The sequence below is a fragment of the Aspergillus aculeatus genome (genome assembly GCF_001890905.1).
Source record: "Aspergillus aculeatus ATCC 16872 unplaced genomic scaffold ASPACscaffold_6, whole genome shotgun sequence".
Lineage (NCBI taxonomy): Eukaryota > Fungi > Ascomycota > Eurotiomycetes > Eurotiales > Aspergillaceae > Aspergillus > Aspergillus aculeatus.
Genome location: NW_017962981.1, coordinates 695,534 through 709,662, shown reverse-complemented (window position 1 = coordinate 709,662; position 14,129 = coordinate 695,534). Strand labels below are relative to the sequence as shown.

The 14,129-nt window shown below is 51.2% G+C and overlaps 5 protein-coding genes across 5 annotated transcripts; 2 read left to right on the top strand and 3 right to left on the bottom strand.

Moving 5' to 3' along the window:
• Positions 1 to 1,242: 1,242 nt before the first annotated feature.
• On the bottom strand, positions 1,243 to 8,596 carry ASPACDRAFT_1880341 (uncharacterized protein; the record flags this gene model as incomplete). Its single annotated transcript, XM_020198200.1, has 5 exons — positions 8,103 to 8,596; positions 7,564 to 7,994; positions 7,037 to 7,401; positions 1,297 to 7,000; positions 1,243 to 1,263 (listed from the first exon to the last, which is right to left on the bottom strand). Exons 1-5 carry the CDS (start codon positions 8,311 to 8,313, stop codon positions 1,243 to 1,245), a joined length of 6,732 nt encoding a protein of 2,243 aa, XP_020057160.1. The 5' UTR covers positions 8,314 to 8,596.
• Positions 8,597 to 9,581: 985 nt separating this feature from the next.
• ASPACDRAFT_42311 (uncharacterized protein) lies at positions 9,582 to 9,989 on the bottom strand (the record flags this gene model as incomplete). The annotated part of the gene is made up of 1 exon (XM_020201081.1): positions 9,582 to 9,989. One exon carries the CDS (start codon positions 9,987 to 9,989, stop codon positions 9,582 to 9,584), a length of 408 nt encoding a protein of 135 aa, XP_020057159.1.
• A 414-nt stretch (positions 9,990 to 10,403) lies between these two features.
• ASPACDRAFT_42310 (uncharacterized protein) lies at positions 10,404 to 10,865 on the top strand (the record flags this gene model as incomplete). The annotated part of the gene is made up of 1 exon (XM_020201080.1): positions 10,404 to 10,865. One exon carries the CDS (start codon positions 10,404 to 10,406, stop codon positions 10,863 to 10,865), a length of 462 nt encoding a protein of 153 aa, XP_020057158.1.
• Positions 10,866 to 11,465: 600 nt separating this feature from the next.
• On the bottom strand, positions 11,466 to 12,096 carry ASPACDRAFT_42309 (uncharacterized protein; the record flags this gene model as incomplete). The annotated part of the gene is made up of 2 exons (XM_020201079.1): positions 11,466 to 11,702; positions 11,761 to 12,096. The coding sequence occupies 2 exons, from the start codon at positions 12,094 to 12,096 to the stop codon at positions 11,466 to 11,468; spliced, it is 573 nt and encodes a 190-aa protein (XP_020057157.1).
• A 468-nt stretch (positions 12,097 to 12,564) lies between these two features.
• Positions 12,565 to 12,974, top strand: ASPACDRAFT_42308 (uncharacterized protein; the record flags this gene model as incomplete). The annotated part of the gene is made up of 2 exons (XM_020201078.1): positions 12,565 to 12,601; positions 12,661 to 12,974. 2 exons carry the CDS (start codon positions 12,565 to 12,567, stop codon positions 12,972 to 12,974), a joined length of 351 nt encoding a protein of 116 aa, XP_020057156.1.
• Between the last annotated feature and the right edge of the window lie 1,155 nt (positions 12,975 to 14,129).

Here is a 14,129-nt window from a genome sequence, read left to right as displayed (position 1 = left end):
AGACATTTGGCGCGGAAATAGAAGCATCTTCTAGAGAAAATGGCACACTTGACTGTCTCTTCCCAGCCTAACCATAACCAGTAGCCCCTCTGTTGCGTTGTTACGGTCGATTGTCGACCCTGATGTCTCAATACCAAACATAATCGCCATCTTCGTAGACCTGTCTATTCAACCCGGGGGTCTAGACCACGTTCGACATCCGGCGACACTGGTGTAGAAGATACGAGGGAGCCGCATGCTCTAGAAGATTTTCTCATTTTCTTTCTCTCTCTCTTTCCTTTTTTTTATTTTTTTTTTTTAGAAATTTTGGAGATGACCCAACAATAAGGTTGCGGTTACGGGGCGTGAACAAAGAAATCTCATGCGGCAAACCCAATCGACAGCCCGTCCAGATCGCACGTATAAGGTTTAATTATCAAGACCATCTGAGTTCAATCTATAAATTGCAGATCATTCTAATTATGACTCGTACTGCAAGCCATAGAACGTGCTTCTTGCGGTCCCTTCCCCAAAAGGTGGTGGGAAGGAAAATTAGGAAACTTTTGATAGTGGAACTATAGACGTTGTTATTAATTAGGACAACCGCATTATCTAGTACGATCTTGAGAGCTTGCAGCCCCAACTGGCCCGCTGCCAGAAACTCAATATCGGTGACAGCCCTGCACTCGGCAGAAACAGAATTAGAAGGGCAGATTTCACCAAGTGATGAGGTGTCGACCCCGGGCTTCTGGTTCCGTCCAGGCATCGGCACGACGGGCTAACACCGGCCACATGGAAGCGATGGTTGCCCCCTCCATCTGGGATGATGAATTGATGTGGGATCTGTTCGATACCCAGCCGTCCATATTCCTCTCTCTTGACGCGGATTTTGTGGTGATTGACCCAATCAAACCGAACCTACACCTTATCGATCAGGGATCGATCCCTAAATAATGACCATATGACAAAATCCATGCTACTTTTAGTTACGTAAACTGACTTACGGGGTGGGAAGAGCATTGCAGCAGTCCAGCAACATGGTTGTCGCCAGATACCAAATCCAGCAAAGGGAGGAAAATGCAAAGGGAAGAGACATGGTATTAGTATTATCAATCCATTATCAACCCATCATCCATGACCATAAGCCGGTACATCAACTCTCAACAAGGGGGAATCATCATGCATGAATATATAAGCTTCAGAATAGCCCAACTCAATCTACTCACCAGCACCGTAAACCAGTTAAAGCCAAACAAGAAGGCTTCACTCATCGTCCGCATCATCCTCGATAAGACCGAGTTTATCTAAGGTATTCACGAAGTTTTGGGCAGCAGTCCGCAACGCAAGCAGGGGAGATTGCTCGAGTTGAGCAGCCACTGCGGGTTCTATTTCGACTTCCTGGGGTTGGTGCCCGCCTCGGCGGGTGAAATAGTATTTGCCCTGGTGACAGGACCAGCTCTCGTAAATGTAGGACTGAAGTTCGCGGGCTGCACTGTGGCGCAGCTCGGGGAAGAACGCTGGGGTTGTGGGGGCCGCTGGGTAAGAAGTGAAGGCTGCGGCGTACTGCGTGATGTCACCGCCGCCGGGGGAGACGGCTGCTGGAAGGTGGTGACCGTCATATTCTTCGGGGTTAAGGGAGAGGGCGATAAGAGCAAGCTGGCGGAAGGCCCGCAGTTGGAGGAGGATGTTGTCGCTGGCTGCTCGGTGGTCTATGGTGCCGCGGTCGATGTAGTCCACAATCGGTAAGGCGGACGTGATCATTTCCAAGAACGAAGCAGCGGTCACCGCTGCGGCGGGGTCAGTAAGCAGGTTGACGTTCCGGAACAGGAGAAGTTGCAATGCACGATACGATGGTCCGAAGACAGAGGCGACCATATTCAATACCGACCCCACGCACGCAGAGTCTGTGGAGTCGAAGGTGAAGAGAAGCTCCTTGAAGACGAGGCGGATGGTATGCACCATCGGCCGGCTCACTATCCACGCCGCCCGACTGCTAAAGGCTGTCTCGAGGTAGGCAGGGAGAACAGCCTGCAGCATTGTCGACCTCAACGTGGGCTTGTCCGGGCTGCCGCTCTCATAGGTCTCGCTCATCGAGGAATGCAACTGGTTGACAAGGTAATCCTGTTGACCATCTATGGCCGCCCTCTCCGAGACGCTCTGGACGAACACCACTAGCGTTTTCGCCCCACTCTCGCCTGAGACCTTGGGCTCATAACTCTTCAATCTGGCGACGATGTAGGTTGGGTCCGTCGACGGCAGCGGGAAGGAAGCTGGATCGACGAAAAACGGATCTATAGGGCAGATTTGTCTGCTGTGTTGCTGCAGGAACCCTACAACTCGATGGACGAGATCGACATAGGCGCCTTGAACGCTCTGGGTGCCATTTCCTAGCTCCTGATAATTTGCCTTCATCGATGACATCATTCTCTGGATTGCCTCCGCGTATTCTTGCTTTGTGCTCGAATATTCGCGTGCACCTGCGTCTTCAAGGTCTTGGAGGTGCGAGCGCATGTTGGACAAGAGACTAGATATCAGCGACAACCGGCGCTGGCTGATGTCCTCCAAGCTGAGAGAATATCGTCCCTGCTTGCGGTCCAGCGCAAAAGGCAGATTCTGCAGGACAGGATCCGCATCCTCTTGATTCAATAACGCCTCTGTTAAGCGGTGTTGGTATTTCAATAAGGCGACCCTTTCGACCAAACTGGCCATCCACATGCCAAGGATCTGGACTTTACAGTCGACGATGCATCGAGCGTCTTTCTCGATGCAGCTTGCCAAGAAAAAGGGCGTAAACTTTCTTGTCTGCATAGTTGATCGAAGCGCTGCCCACGAATCGCCGTTGTAGGGAGTCAAGTAGCTGTGCCAATGTCGCAGTCCGTGCTTAACAAGTGTATGTGCGATGGAGGTCCAGCATTCGACAGCACTGAGAAGGATTGCGTCCTCAGGACAATGGTCTTCACCAAAGCAGTTGGAGATAAGTCGGGACACAGCGGGGTGGAAGGCCTGCTCCACATACTCGATCTCAGGTGCTGCTGTAGTAGTCATTTCCTCGTATACAGCTTCAATGTCAGTCCAGTCCCCATACTCTTGGCTATCGTCGTCCAGCGCAACGGGTGGACCTGCTGTTCCTGGGGCCTGCGCTTGAGAAGCGTTGCATTTCTCGAGATAGGCAAGTACCACCAGTAGAGACTCAGTGACAATGATGTTAACGCGAGCAAGCTGGGGGTTGAAAAGCCCTAATAGCGCTTTTACTGGCATTTTTGACACTAACTTTTGAGCATGCGCCAATGTCGGCGCCACCTTGACGGCACTTCGTAGATTGCTCAAAGCCGTCTTCAGCAACGATTCAATTTGTCGCTGGTTCTGCGCTATTGTTCTTTCAACCAACCTGTCAGAAAACTTATTTGCAATTGTATTTTGGGCCTCGACCTCGTGCCGAGCCATCGCATGCTGCCTCAATAACTCGGTCACAAAATAGCAGTGCCAGTCCGCAAATGGCTCAAGCCCCGAGACTTCTTCGTCAGTTGACAACTTAAAGCGAACCAGTCGATCCCAGGAACGAAGACTGATATTGCAGGTTTCCCTATGAGAGCTTGCAGGATGAACAAGATCCCGAATGGTTTCCAACCGGGGCCGGCATCCGTCAGGAACTGCGTAGTACAGCGTGCAAAGCAGGTCGTGATGGTTTCTCAAGGCATCCAAGTCGGTTTGTTGGATGGGCTTTTCCTTAGGGTACATCCGGCCATGGTTCGGCAACAGGCGCCAGGCAAAATTTCGCACTTTCTTTTTATCGTAGGACTTCGCCAACGATTTTAATCCACTTGCAATGATCTTCAACAAGATATGAAAGCATGGCTCACCAGGCTGCACGTGCAACGAAGGATTGCGGTCAAGTTCATTAAGGAAAGATGGCGACTTGTAGTTCTCTTCTTGCCTCAAATTGTACAAAGTATTCTTGGCGAAGAAATCATATAAAGTGTCCAAGACTGGCTTGCAATCCCGCCAACCCCAGCAGTTGATGAGGTGGAAGCACCTATGAAACAAAGCCCGGCAGTAAATGTAATATGAGACAGGTTGCCCGACAGAAGTGGCTTCATAGCTTTCAAGCGCAGGACGTAGCAGCATTTTGATCACAGGCCAGTTGTCCTGCTGTTCACGGAACCGTGAGCCAATCTGGGCAATGCCACGAACATCAAATTCGTTCAGAGGTAAGGATGTGAAAACGTTCCGCCAGGCAGCTTCCAGCTGAGAGACATTTTTCGACTTGCTCAAGTCGCCCTCGTCAGCTAGTGTGTAGGCCTGGGCTAGCAGATCCTCGAAATATCCTTTCACACTATCATTGCTGCGCAGCACATGCCGGACAATCACATATGCTTGAAGGGAAGATCTGCCGCTGCGAATGCCTCTTTCGCGGGCCTCGGTAGACTCCAGATCTTGTAAGTGCTTGCGCATACTGGACTGCCCCGCTTCGCTTGCGATAACAGCAATGGTCTGCTTCGACGACCGCTTCAATGAGATCATAACCTCGTCAGCAACACTGCGTTCGACAAGTTCATGTCCTGCAATCTGAAACAGCAAGTTCACGAATACAACGTTATAAGAAGAGATTGTCAGAAGGTGATCCATCTCCGGCTCGGTTGTCGGGACCAACGTCGCCAAAGTGTCATTGACCTTGCAAACAAGGCTATGCGCTCGCCTCACAAACCCCGTCCTATCGATAGGATCGATGAAGGAAAGAGTGTCCGTGACGTACTTGATCAAGGACCGGTACACCATGCACCCTTGCTTCTCGACACTTCGAGTGAGGGACTGTGCTGGGCCCTCGACCGGTCTATCCAGTTCCTCAACAATCTTGTCGAAAGCAAGTCCGAGACCGGAGGAAACGGCATCATTCCAAGCACCCCAACGGTGACGTTCGTCTTCAAGATGCAAAGTGAAACATCCAGCATCAGTGTCGAGGTTTCTGGTGAGAATCTTCAGCGAGCGACAAAACTCTCCGCTTCCGATAAAGGTTGACTCATGAAAAAACGTTCCTGAAACCAATGGAGAAATGTTGAAGTCAATGGTATATGATCGCTGCAACTCTTCAAGTACCCCGACGGGGCACCCAGAGTGCTGCGGTTCCTCGGCTCCCCAATGCGAGTCTGAGATTGTGATTGTCTCTTGAAAAAGCGGCTCCTGTTCTTGGAGCGTGTTGACTTCCAACCGCCTTGGTGGACGCTTCCTTACCTGACGACTTTGCAACCGGGTCTGTAACATTGGGGGTATGACGCTCGCGTTGTCAACCATCTGGGCCGTAGCGGGCTCATTTGATTTCTCGGCCGGAACAGGTGTCGAACTGCGACTCGCGATGAACCTATCCATGACCACGTTTTCACGCCTTATCCGAGGAAGGCCTTTTCCGCGGTAATCTCGGTTCAACTGCGATAATGATCGTTGGAAAGACACCGAGGACACAGGTCGACCGGCTGGGTTCACCTCTTCGAGCAACGCAGGTCTAAAGCCATTTCTCGAAAAGGATGTGACTGCGAAATTCCTTTTGACAATCCATCTATTACTTGGTTGCTCTGATTTACCGGTTTCACGAGATACATGGTCACCATTTGACCTTTGGGGCGGAGTTGTTGAATCCGTACCAAGAGGGTGTTCCTCAACTCGGACACCATGTTCTCCGGAGTCTCTAGATCGATATAATGACGCTAGAGAAGATGCCATGGTCTTTACAGGCGGTCGACCCCCTTTAATGCCTATACGATCTTGTGTCTTCGCATGGCCTTCTCGCGAGGTCTGGTGCTTGAAAGGTTTGCTTTGCATATGAGGCAGTCTGGTTTGTCGAAGATTACCTGATCGCCACTCATGCAACGAAGCATTCGCATCTTTAGTATCTGCGTGCGAATTTAACTTGAAGACCTTGCGAGACGGGCTTCTCCTTCCCTTATCTTGGCGAGTACGCGCCTTGCGTGCGGCAACCCTGAGAAACTGTGGCTGTTTGCTTCGAGGTCGAGAAACAACATCTGGTGCATCCAGAACACCAATCTTAGGCAGAGCTGGCGCTCTTCGCTTCTCTTGTTTCTGTGTCCGGTAAATGTGATCCGTTAGCCTTGCTTGTCTCTTGATATGAGACCTCATGGACACAAGACTAGAAGAAACACCATTTGTATTGACGGTAGTGTCTTTCTTTCCCTGCTTTCGGGCTTTTAGGCCCGACGTAGAAAGAGGAACTGGGGGGAACATGTCATCGATCCGGTTGTCTTCTGGGATGTCGTCATCCATATCGTGATACAGTGATGTATGCTCGTACCCTTGTCGAGCCGCCGGCGGACGTGAAATGGATTCGTCGTCGGGGTCTTTGTCTTCTTGTCCGTCCTCACTGTCGGAATCGGCAAGCTGTCGCAGTGCGTCTATCGACCCCGGCAGTCTAGCATTGCCGCCATGTTTCAGCACTCGCCTAGCAACACCCTTCGTCTCCTCCGTTCTCGCAGACATCCTTTCATTGTTCCGCTGCGTTGAGCCAAGCTGCACCTTCTTCTGCTTTTGCTGATCCAATCGCAGCCATGATGCAGGTAGCACTCCCTTAATACGTCGCTGATAACGCCGCCGTATTGCAGCTTCATCCTCATCTGACTTTTCGCCGTCAGTCTCCTCCCGCTCCTCTTCGCTCAGAGCGTGAGACCCTTCCTGGACCAGAGGACTGATAGTGGCCTCGAAATGCCCATCATCCACACTGCCTTCAATCTCAGGTGCAGACCAGTCCATGACATCTCGATCAGTGGTCGCAGCTCGTGGCCCAGTACTGGGGGTATTCAACGCAGGCGTGAAACCTCTAGGAAACCGAAATGTGGTGGAAGGTTCCTCATCAGATGGGCCATCATCCTCAGAGCGGGGCGGGCTAGGGATTTCGAAGATAGGCTTACTAGCCTGGCTAGCGGGGGATGAGCCGTTATCGATGACAACCTGTAACCGGGCTTGAGTCTGAGTCCGAGGAGTTTGCTGAGGATCTGCAATTTTGGACACCTTTCGCCTCTTTACGGTAGGACCCGGGAGCCGGTTAGTAGACTGAGCTCGTGGCGCCTGATGGTGTTGACGCTCCGGAGATGATTCAATTGGCCTTTTCTGTACAGGAAGTCGAGTCTCGAGTGGAGATGACGGCAGATATTCAAATTCGGCTCCCAGACTATCTGACATTGGCTCTGGTTGGTCGACATACTCCTGGTTCTGACTTTCTTGAGCACCCGAACGATTGATCTCCTGCTGGGCCACGCGCACTGGTTTGACTCCTCGCGCTCGCATAAGGTTGCGATATTTCACATCTTCCAACATGTACGGATGCAATTGAATAGCCTTGCGCTCTCGCAGAGATCTTCGCGCTGGTTGGGAAAGCTCACGAAGTAGCTCTTCAGGAAGGTCCAGCGGCGGGAGCTCCTGTGCCGATTCTTGTTCCATCAAGTCTTGCTCGGTCATATTGTGTTCTAGGAGCGTCTGCATTGTCGGCCATTGCTCTTCTGTGTCCTTTTCTGTCGAGATTTGCTCCGTGAATTCCTTCTCCGTAACATCCTGCTCTGTGGAATTTTGTTCCGGCGAGACCTCCCTTGGCATATCCAACTCCATCAGCTCCTCCAGTGCCGTCTGACCATGCGAAGCTCCCCCTTCATTCTGCGTCTGATCATTGTCCGCAGCACTATTCCCTTGATCCTCCTCCTCATCAAAGTCCAGGCGCAGGGAATCAAGCGACGAGAGAGGCGACGACGGCGTGGAAGAGTCATAATTCTCCTCCGCTGGTTGTGGCTGACTAACACTCTTGACACGAGTATAGACCCGGACCGGTTTTCGAGGTCGCATATACTCAAACTGTAATTCGTCCTCAGAGCTAGAATCATCCCAGGTAGCTGCCTTCTTTTGTGCCCTTGGGGTCGATGAGGCGCTGCGTGGTGCATCTCCCAAGACTTCGTCCAACTCAGCCAGCTTCCCACTCGCTCGAGGGGTGGTCTCCTCTGCCGGCTGTTCCGTTGGCGCCTCTTCGTATGCGTGGTCGGTCGTTGCCGTCGGTTCGTGCGTGGGTAGATTGTGCGTAGGACCCTCTTCGACGCTCGAGTCAAGTGTCGAAGAACGAACTAGATCGCTACCATTCACATCCTGCGAAGGATCGGTGCCTCTTTCCTCCGCTCCAGTGACCCGTATATTGGTTGCGACATCTTTGACCACCGCCGCAGCAGCCACCGAGCCTTCGACCGCCCGCTCGTCATCCTTGCGGGAAGAGTTGAGCGTCTCCTGGCTGTCGAACCCGTCCTCCGAGTCTGAGTCCGGTACAAAGCCTCGCTCCCGCCATGATTCCATTAGTATTCCTGGCACGGATGGCCCATCTCCCTAACTCTCCATCCCGTGGCGACGAATCTGTGGTGGTGGTGGTGGTTGGATCGGAAGGAGATGCGTGCGTGTTAACGCGGACAAAAGGCGTGGACGGCAACAGCGGGGTTTTCGCGGCAGGGATGATTTCCAACTGGGTTTTATGTGAGGGTAAGGGAAATTGCGTAGGTAGTGATGATGCAAGCTCTTCCACGAGCTTCTAGACCGTGTGTAATGAATGGATGGTGGGTTTGTTCTCTGGGTGACGGAGCTACCGTAGACTTTGACGCGTCAAAGAAATTGTGGGGGGGGGCGGGAGACGCGCCTCAATTAGGCGATGCGGCCTTAATTTCGGGGCAGGCGTAGGCAGGCGCTTACCCGCTTACCGTCTCTCCGCCTGCTAAATTATACTTGGTGGCTTGCCGACTCGGCGGGCGTACAGGATGACCTCACTTTTGCTTCAGTTTTACATTGTTTAAGAGGGTTGACATTTGCGGTTTCTTCGAGTCAACATATCACTCTATTTTTTCTGAGCATACTCTGTGCATATTCTGTTCATTTAGTCTAGCTCAGACCTGCAAATATCTGTTGGAAAATGAGCGTGCGAATGGTGCACTTTCGGCTCCGGTATCTATATATTGAACCCGGTTCCCGGAATGTCAGGCTCAGTAGCGAAGCGTGTGAGCTCCACCAAAGGTTATGTCGGGCTTGCTCGATGGCGTCAAGGAATACAAAGGATGAACCCATTGCTCCATCAGTCACCTTCCAGTCTAAAACCCTGTGGGTATCCGAACATGACTTCTGATCCCTCGACCAATCGTACATCCCACCTTTCGAGATGAAGCTCTTCTCATCCCAATAGACACTCTCAAGTGCCCTGGACCCCAACTTCCAGTATCGAAGGCGACGGCTCACGACCATCTCGATCCAAAAAGCGCAGATGCTCATCCATGATCAAATATGACTTTGCCATAAGCGCATTCGACTCCGGTACAAACGCTCTCTGTCGGCGGTGAACATCACAGAAATGAGCAAACTCCTCGTCCCGGATTAAGAACCCGCGGGCATCGCGAAGCCTTCGTTCCGAATCGTTCTCCCCAGGGACTAGCAGAACCTGGAAGCACTTCCAGCGGTACGGCTGCAGCTCCTCGATGGACCGGTTCATGTCCTCATCGAAGTTGAGCCGGCAGACCACGGTGTTGATCTTCATCTATTCCGTACGCCCGGCAGAGGTCCCGGATCTCGGAAAGCTTGGTGACTTAGTTGCCGGAGCTGCGGCCGATGGCAACGTTGACCGACTCGTTGAACGAGTCGCACAAGACGGCCAGGATGTCGATGTTGCATCCGTGTCGGGCGAGAAACCGCTCCGTCACTTTGCTCCCGTTGGTGACGATGGAGACGGATTCTAGGCGAAGGGTCTCCTCGCAGTAGTCGACCATCTGGCCCAGTGTATTTGGGTAGAGGAACGGCTCGCCGCCGGCGAAGTTGATCTTCCGCATGCCTGCATCTTTGAGGAGGGCGAGGGCCTGCTTCATGTTTGCGAGGGACTCGATGTGTGAGGAAGACGCGGTGTGAAAACAGAAGCCGCAGGCTTTGTTGCACCGTCGGGTGAAGTGATAGTTCACGGAAACCGGGCATTTGGAGGGTTTCGAGGGTTTGCGGGTCATACAATAGCTCCGAAAAGCCAGGTATATGGTGAGTGCCAAAATCCATGACAGTAGAAAGACCAAACAACACATATTGTCCGTGTGCGGATCAATGAGGAAATTCCGGAAGATTCTCAAGGAGACCACAACGCAACGACAGCAAAAATAAGATAAAGAAGTGAATGGAGCATATAAATCTTATATAGTCCCCAAATGGGAAATGCAGATGGGCCTGGCTCGCTGCTGTTGGCCGTATAGCTTCTTCTATCCAAGAACACAACTTCGTGAACTTTTATCTGTTACAACAAGTCATCAAAATCAGCGATCAATCCATCCCCAGTCCATAGTAACGCAATTCTCGAACAAAAGGGAGTCATTGATTTACCCCTCCAGCATTTTTTCCACCACGCTTTAGGTCGATCATTTTATACCACCATGAGCACCCAGAACCAGCCACTCAACATCTACCTTGTCGGAGCCCATTTTACCGGGAAGACAACCCTTGTCGAGGGCCTCCGTACCCACCTAACAGACAGTCTGGTCGCAGAACTGTGTGGGGAGAATGGAAGCCCCGCGATCATTAACGAGCTTGTCCGGGATATCATGCGCACGGACGGCTTCACTGCAAGTGATGTCAGAAACCCCACTGCGGGGCTGGAGCTGCAGAAAAGCACCATACTAGCTCAACATCAAGCGGAAGAAAAGCTAAAAGGCAAATGGTATATTTCAGATAGATCAGGAATCAATCCTATTGTGTACGCTGAGGTGTTTCTGGGACGACCAGCGGCTGAGGAGCTGACAAAACTGAAAGAATGGCGCGTCCTTCGGAAGAAGATGAAGAAAGCATGCGTCATCGTTTGCGAAGCCCCGGAACGTGAGCTGGCTATCGAGCGATAATGTCCGCGTGGCATGTAACGACGTTGAAGAGTGACGTTCGATCGCCGGAGCTTTCCGGACTGCTCTGCAGAGTCATGGAATTCCTTATGTGACTATCCCGGCTGGAGTTGCAGACTTGGGACAACGAGTGCAGTTTGTTGAAGGTCTTCTCAGGTCCTCTGCCAAGTCGAAGATGTTCCGGTCGTGAAACTAAAGAATCGCTGATGGTTCTCGACTCCCTCCTTGCCTGTTTTCATACTCAAGAAGTCCGCTGCATGCTATACAGCCGGGATTGTGTGTCTTCTACAGGCTACTCATCATGACTACGAGCTGATCGTAGATTAGGAGAGTCATACTATCATAGCTAGCATACGACTCAGGTGCCACGAATTCATTAGAGAAAGAAACACATCTCTTCCGATTAGCAAAATCCATGATGGTCATCTTGTATCACAAAGCATAGAGAGGAGATTGTATCATTGAACAACACTGCAAGGCTCATGCACTCCGTACACAAGCCAGAAAGCAAATACCATGAAACGAAAGAAATCCCAAAATCCAAGTTCCAGCGCCCCAAGACAATCCATAATTCCAGACTCACCCCTTCTCAAACCACAAGAATTATGACCAGCTGTCCTTCCCCACTCCTCTCTCGAAGTAAGCCGTCAACTTCCCCTTGGGCACACCCGCGCAGAACGCCCAGTGATACCGCCTCATAAACACCATAATCCTCTCATCCATCTCCGCCATCTTCGCCGCTCTGCGCCGTTCCACATCAATCTTAGGCCGATCATCCCTGCAGTCCCACCGCAATTCCAGCTCCACCTCCCCGACGGTATGCCCCAAGTCCGTGACATCCTGCACAATCTTAAAATCATCGTCCGCAGTCCAACTTTCGCGTAGTGTTGTAAAGGACGCCATCGGCGTTCAACCCAAACTGGTTCGTCGCGTCGGTTCTCGTTCCGCCCGTGAGCTCGGCCAGGTAAGCAGAGATGGAAGCAGGCGTGGAGAGCTCCTCGAACTTGGAGTTGGAGTAGTCCCCGCCGCGTCGGATCTTGGCCTGCCAGGTGTTGTTGCGTTGGCGGACCCAGACGCCTCTGGTGGAGAGGAAGTCGTCCGAGTCATAGTAGATATCGTGGAAGGTTTGCGTGCCGCGGTAGAGGAGGCGGTGGAAAGGTGGGTGGCCGCTGGTGAGGTGGAGCTTGTCAACTGCCAGGTGGCAGAATTTACGTTCGACTTCTAGGAGGAGCATTTTGGCGATATGGGATTCTTTGCGTGATGTTTGAGACGGGTGTTGAGTTGGGGGTTTGAACTGAAGAGATGAGTTGTGCACTTTCTTTGCGGCTGACTTGTCGTGGAGTGGATGGATAAGCACGGATTTTGATTCTGATCTAGAGCCTTGTCAAAGCATCTAGATGCAGCTGTTGCTCATGTTGATGTTGTAGTGATTTTGTGGTGGGGGGGGGGGTGGATTTGTTGTGTGCAGTCGATGTGGATGGAGAGAGCACAAACGCAGGGTGGTCTCAGATTACCGAATCTAATGTCGTATGCTTCATTCCCTACCTGATAACCCTCCACGTCCCGCTTTAATTCACAAATGACTTCCAGTCTCTCAAGAAAGCCTATATAAGAAGTCTCCTGATGCTTCTACTCTCTTACCACCTCTACCACTGTCAACATCAGCAGAAAGCGCATAAATTCCCTAAGCACCACAAGCACCATGGCCCTCCGCCGCTTCTCTCGCATCTATGTCAGAGGTAAGAACTCCAACTATCAAATACAACACTGTTGCCCCTTGACATCCCTTCAACTCCAGGAGCCCCCGGCGCAGGCAAAGGATCGCTGTGCGCCAAGCTCGCAGCCGACTTCGGGCTTCATCATCTATCAGTTGGCGACCTCTTGCGACAGGTAGCTCGCTCTGGCCGCATGGACCCTGAGATCCTTAACAAGATCCAGAGAAGCATTTTGCTCGACGTGAAAGGCCTCGCGCCCATCTTGCGCGACGCCATCGCAGATCTCAAAAAAGACACTCAAGACAAGCTGCGGCTGCTTATTGACGAAGTCCCACGCACGCTCGAGCAAGCAGCGCCAATTGAAGAAGCGGTGAAGATGCCCGCTCGCTTAGTATAACAGACTGGTTATATTCATTGGTGAGCTAATGTTTCGTTCTGTAAATCGGATCGCCCGACCTGGTCTTGTTTTTCGATTGTCCGGGTGCGCTAGCCAGACAGAGATTCTTGACCAGACAGCTTCCCGGTAGAATTGACAATGGGTCGACCTTTGATATGCGGTATCAACAGTATTGTGTTGAGAATATGAGAATCCTTGCGCATTATCAGAGGAGAGGGGTATTGGTGAAGGTATGAGGATGGATCTCGCTGCTAATATTTGATTGCGTTGTTTGTTGATGATAATCCCCTCAGATTGATACTAGCGGTGATATCGATTGTTCCTTTGCACGGTTGCTTCAAGGTCTGGCTTCATGCATGAAAGAAAGCTTTGAGGATGCGGAGGTCGCGGATGGGGATGTTTTGAATTTGAGTAGATCAGGTTCTTGACGGAGCTTACTGTGCAGTACACCTGTACCCGATCCGAAGAGCGTTGTTGGAGACCTAGTGAATGTTCATTGTAGTATACCGAGTCGATCTTCGGAATCTAAGCCAGCTTCGTCACGAACATCTTTCAAAATATTTTCGATAGCAGACATTTTGCTAGTAGCTGCTTATGATGCCATAGCCCTAGCTCAGATATGAAGAAGAGAATAGAATACGAACAGGTATCGTCCGTATTGTTTAGTGACTATTGGCCCAGTCTGAAAACCGGGCCGTACCGGAAGAACACCCACGGGTAAGGGGCCCACTACCAGGAGCGGGACCCCAGTCGCAAGGTTGACCCGTTGATCTGCAGTGGGTCGACGGGGTCGCTGCCGAGAGGCGATAGCGGACTATATTGTAACCCCCGGTGCTGTTTTGCATATTGTAGTTTATTTCGAATTCGGATATAAAATATAAGCAGAATATCTAGGTGTTTTTTTCTCTGAAAGAATGAGACTTAAGAAGTAGTGTAAAAGATATCAAAAGGCACAAAGAAAAAGAATATATGGGTTTAGGCTAGTAAAAGTAAAAGGCAGGGTGCGTATTAGAACTACTTACCGCAATGCTAATATACATTGAGCAGAAGAGTATATCGGATAGTAGAAATACGATGTAGTGGATTTTAGATCGGACGTTCTAGGTTAGCCTACTAATATTGTGTGCTTACAGGTTGATAAGAGGAATCCTTTAG